General features: G+C 41.3%; 1 protein-coding gene across 1 annotated transcript; it reads right to left on the bottom strand.

Moving 5' to 3' along the window:
• Positions 1-1,146: 1,146 nt before the first annotated feature.
• LOC132167269 (xyloglucan 6-xylosyltransferase 2-like) lies at positions 1,147-2,932 on the bottom strand. The gene has a single exon (XM_059578182.2). The coding sequence runs from the start codon at positions 2,677-2,679 to the stop codon at positions 1,318-1,320; it is 1,362 nt and encodes a 453-aa protein (XP_059434165.1). The 5' UTR covers positions 2,680-2,932; the 3' UTR covers positions 1,147-1,317.
• Positions 2,933-5,626: the final 2,694 nt, after the last annotated feature.

Genomic DNA, 5,626 nt, shown 5'->3' with positions numbered 1-5,626 from the left:
TAACACGTGGAAATGTTGTTACATTTAAATGACACGTTACATCGCTTGAACGCAATCCAGACAAATAAGAAGTCCACATGCAAGCTCGGGAGTGGCCATTGGCCCAGCCAGTAGGACTTGTGACACTAGCTTTTCTTGTCTGAAAATATCTCTTTGGGCATTATATTATAAGGTAGCCGCTCTCTCATGTTAATTTATCTGTCTACATGCAAATAAACAAACAACATTACTCGGCCTGGTGATTATCTTCATCCATTGGGGAGATGGAAATGCTCCCTATATCTGTAAAAAGCAGCCATAAACTTGAGTTCCTCTCTTTCCACATTATCCAAATTACACCTTTTGATTCCTGAATCTTGTTCGTATATTATAAGAAGTGTTTGGAACCCAAAAATCCAGCTATGAGACACAGGTTCCATCCAGCATCAATAGGACTTTTAAGCAACAACAACAGCTGAACCCCTATCAATGTGTTCATGCTGCAATTTCATAGAAGGGGCATGAATATGATGCTAAATCTGGCCTGTCCTTTTCCATTAAATCAATCGCAAAGGTCATAAATTCTGGAACAAATCTAAAGAGATTTGGTAATTGCCTTGAATTATCTAGAACTGATTTGCATGATAGAGAAGATAATCGTTGTGTACCAAATATTTTATCGAGAGATGGGTACCTCTGCTCACAAGGGTTAGGTCGTTGGTTGTTCGTATTTCTTCAATTACCTGATATACGGTTCTTGCGGGTGGAGTCGTATATTCAGAGTTTACCTGAAGACCTGCCTTGAAGGAGTTTCTCATCTTAAAAAAAGAAAAAGATAAAAAGGTGGGACTGACTTTCCTGGCATCAATTTCTCATCTTTGTATGGTATGTTTCAGTTTCTCTCCTTCCTTTATACCAAAACCCAAAAGCATTTCTCATGATGCCTAAACTTTTTCATGCCTCAAAGTCTAAAGGCGCTATCAAACTGTTCCTATAAAGCCAGAAGCACCATGAGTACAATGCAGCAGCAACCAGTTCTAAGGAATTTGTCCTAATTACATCCAAGAATATGATAGCATGAAACAGATCCAAGACAGCCAACAAAAAGGAAACAAGTAAAATGCAATTGTAAACACTAGTATTTGATGCTAATGGTGACAACCACAATTGAAGGTAATAAGAATTGCTGCTGTGATTTCTTCCAAAAATCAATATAATTTCAAGTGATTAGGATAATACAAAATACTCAGAATAACATACAACATTAACATTGACTCGTATCGATAACTTACCAAAATGTGAAACAGAGAAAGAGCAACGTGGAGTTGCAAGCAGAGCTCAAGAAACCGTCGAAGATATCTTGACAGCCTTGAAAGCGGGGTGAAGCAACCCGAGCTCGTCCTTCACGTCGAGTGGATTGTTTGTCTCGTTCCTCACCCGCTTCACTCTCCGGCTGCCCAGCGACTTGTGCGTAAACCCATAGATCTGCAGGATCTGATTGTCTCCGAAGTTGTACGCCCGGTCCATCTGCCTTAGGCACCGCTCCACCGGGTAGTCCCCGAACTTCCCACATGGCTTGCACCCGACGAAGTGAGTCACGAGTGGCCACCGGTGGTCGCCCAGCCCCGGATGGTAATTCTCCATCATCTCCTCGTACCTGTCCACCAAAATCCCCCAATAACCGTGAAGATAATACGCGCTTTCTAGATACACTTTGTTTCCCCATTTGTCTCTTTCCTTCATTAACAGATACACCATAGCCGACTGGTCGTCCGCCTCGAAGACCGGCCGGCCCTTGAGCTCTCGCGTGAGGACCTTCCCGGCCTCGTCTCGGATCTTTCCCTTGGGACCCATTGGAGCCCACGCGTCGAGAATGTCCAGCGACCACTGGGAATTCCGTAATAAAAAGCTACCGGTGTTCAACCCGATCCAATTCTTGTCGTCGTAGACCATCTCGTTCCAACCGTGCATCACGAAGTTGTGGTCCTTGTAGCGCTCCCAGGGGACCTCGAACGCCATGTCGGTGAACATTGCGTCACTGTCCATCCACCAGAGGAATTCGATTTCGGGGTGCGAGAGGAGGAGTTTCCGAATCAATGGCAGTTTCGCCCAGAAACCAGCCATCTCGGCGTCTAGAAGCGCCATGTTGTAGAAGATCTCGATCCCATGTAGCCTGCAGTAATCGATCTTGTTCTTGATGGACTTCAACAGGTAGTGATCGCCGACAGGGTTTTCGCAGGGTTTCGGGGAAGAACCGGTCACCAGAAGGACCCGGGGCTTATTTGGTCTGATAAAGTTCGGGAATTCCGGGTTATTCTTGAGCCACTCAGCTCGCTGCTGGTCCCAGTCCGAGATTTTCGGGCCGAGACTGTATGGTTTGTTCGGGTCGGGTTTTTCCTCCGGTTCGTCGTCCACGAGGATCTTCGAAATATCGAATGTGGCGTAATTGTTGGACTGGTCGGACTCGGAGTCGGGCTGGACCTCCACGAGAACGCGGCGGGGCTCCACGCGCCTGCCGCGCGAGTGGAGGTGCTCGCGGATCTCGTTGAAGTCCTGCTCTGGTGTCCCGAACTTCCCGGCGCCGATGGTTCCGCGTAGCACGACGAACGTTAGGAGGAGGGATAGGAACCACAAGGTGCCGCGGCAAGCCGTCCGCTGGATCTGGCGGAGTCGGCGGGCTCCCAGACACCACTCAAGCATTTTCGTTACCCCCACTCGCCAAGCTGACCCGGAGAATTCAGACAAAGAAAGAGAACAGAGACAAAAAAAAAAAAAAAGAGTGAGGAATTGAAGGCAACTAGACAAGGATTCAGGAAGTTCTCATTGAAAACAAACCCTAATTTGATGGGCTAGGGTCGTAAATATGGAGAAAAGTGAGGGGCTCTTTTATATATGACAAGTCGGTGGAGCTGAAGAAAGAAAAGGAAGATGCACAGAGACAACGCAAGAGTGTTTCGGACATAATTTTTTCTGTTCTTATAATTATAATAATAATAATAATAATAATTCTTTTTAGTATAAAAATTGCGTTATTCTTGCACGTCACCACGTTGACAGACATAGCCATGTTGTCTACACTCTACAGTGCGTCCTTTGATGGGTCCGAGGCGTGCCATCCGGGGACGCAATTACCTGGAAATCTTTTTTTTCTTTTTTTTTTTTCCAATAATAATGAGAGTTAATATTCCTAATTATATCTCAGAAAAATAAATAAATAATTTATGAGAGTTAATTAATTTATTTCGTATTAAATGGGAAAGATAATGAGTTGCGGAAAGAAAGAGCGACATTGGGATCCAGAGCATGTGTTGCGTGGCGCCGGCTGAGAGTTGTTAATACACAGCATTTATTCAAATCACGTGGGTTTGCCAGTTGCTGGGCGTCTTTTGTGAATCTGTGATGTCAACAACTACTATCCTTTTCGCGTTAACGGACGGCCAACATTACTCTATGCGATGCTGACAAAATCAGCGTTTGACCCTGTAAAATTACATTCACGCGTTATTACCTACATTACATAAAATTCTAATATTCTAATCGACCTTATGAGATTCAATTTGACAACCTGGCATTCATCAACCGTCGAGAATGTCCATTTTGTCTCATTTGATACAGGAGCAAGATTTTTATGCTTCCGATTTTATTTTATTATATTTAATAATGTACACTTGTGTTACTTTATTTTTTTATGACAAAATATTTATCATGCACAACTTTGGATGTATGAACTATAATTTCAACTATGGAATGATCCATCAAATGTGAGAGACAAAACATCAACTCAACTCAACACATGTATTTACATGTGTTTACTTTTTACGTGACAATGAAAATCACCATTAAATTTTAAATAGTTTAATTTCATAATTGATGTGAAATATATTTAATCTATCTAAAATTCAATAGGAATTTTTACTGTCACATTAAAGAGCGGGCACTTTGAGAGTAAATTCCACTTTTATTAAATATGATACAACATTGATTTAAAACGGTTTTTTTTTTTTTTTTTTTTTAATTTCAAATTTACGGAAAAATCATATTTACTCCCTAAGTTTTCATTTTTATTTGGATTTAGTTTTTGAGTTTTCAATTTCAAGAATACATAAGTTTTTTAGTCACTTTATTGTCAAGATTAACGGTTTGTCATATGCCACATATATCTCATTTAACATGTCAATACCCTACTGCAATGCCACATCAATAAAATACAAGTCATTCATAATAATAAAAATCGTACTTAAAGCCAATTAATCTCACGCTTCAACATCCTCAAATGTAGAGGGGCTGAATCGTATAGGAAGCCTTTCCACAAATGCCGCAAGTAGGCATCTCATGGCATGCCTCAAACCAATCATACCATTGAATGGGATCACATTTTCAAGATGGATGGATGAATGCAATAGCGACTCTAAAAACTTATGGCATTTCATATAAACGAAAAAATAGCTCTACTCTTGACACCCAATCGGATGGATGGTTTTCATCCCACCGAGAAAAGTCCATCTTCATGCACGGAAAGTTGTGGTCATGATTGTGAATCGTGATGACGTGTTGCAGGTGGGATCCAAGGTGGCGATGGTCCCTCATTGCAAACATGATCATGGAGGACTTGCCTAATAAGCTCCTTCAACTGCTTCACAAACCCTGAGTCAAACTGTCTCTAGTGAAGCATCCTCCTTACGCGGAGGATTTCTACTAAAGGCCATTGTATAAGTTGTTAAATCTAAAATTTCTATCACTCGCTTTTGGTTGCGTGTGTAGGATATACAATCTTTTTATTTTTTTTTATGTTTTACCCCTACCCTAGATAAGAGATACTTTTTCCTTTGTGAGTGGATAAGAGATACTTAGAATGCAATAAATTGGAATAAAGGCCTAACTAAATCTGGCTACCAAATAGCTATAATTTCCAACACCAAAACCATAATAGAAGAATCCCTTAACTTGGATAAGCCTAGCCTTATACTGGTATAAGGATCAAACCTGGTTTAGTGGAGTTGAGTAGCCAAACACGTCTTCTACCTCTCCAAATACTCACTTTTAGGTCGCACCTAGCAAGAAATCAAGTGCGGTTGACTCTCCATGGTCGTAAACCTCTGCCACCCACATTCTCGGCTATAGGAGAGAAGCGTCACCACAAGAGGAACCTTATTTAGCCACACACAAGCCTGGCAATGCTACTGTCTCAATACTGTAATGCTGCTCAAGTGCCACCCCTACAAGTTTAGGCTAACGCACGTCAAGTGTTGTTGCACTCACACCCAATGGCACCACCCACCGAACAAGGAAGCTTCCCAAAAACACTAATTTGGTACAAAATGATAGGAATTCAAGAGTTTTCATCGATTAAAAATCATAAAATATAGAAATTAAAAGGATAATAGATCGCTTCGAGGGGGTCGAACCGCTAATGACAACTTCGACGGAGTCAAGCCTCCACAAATTACTTATAGCAATTGACTGAAATTATTCATTTCAAGGAATTTTCGGTACGTAACTTACATCTTATTTATATGGGCAAAACAAGTCCAACATAGAAACAAAATCAAAGAAAACATAACCAAGCATACTTAGCAATCAAGCAAATCAAGATAAATTAAGAAATTAATCAAGAAATTATTAATGGTTTTGGTTCAATTGGTGAACA

Source organism: Corylus avellana, chromosome 2 (genome assembly GCF_965113065.1).
Source record: "Corylus avellana chromosome 2, dhCorAvel1.hap1.2, whole genome shotgun sequence".
Taxonomy (NCBI): Eukaryota; Viridiplantae; Streptophyta; class Magnoliopsida; order Fagales; family Betulaceae; genus Corylus; species Corylus avellana.
The sequence above is the reverse complement of the archived record's forward strand: the minus strand, read 5'-3'. Positions and strand labels throughout refer to the sequence as shown.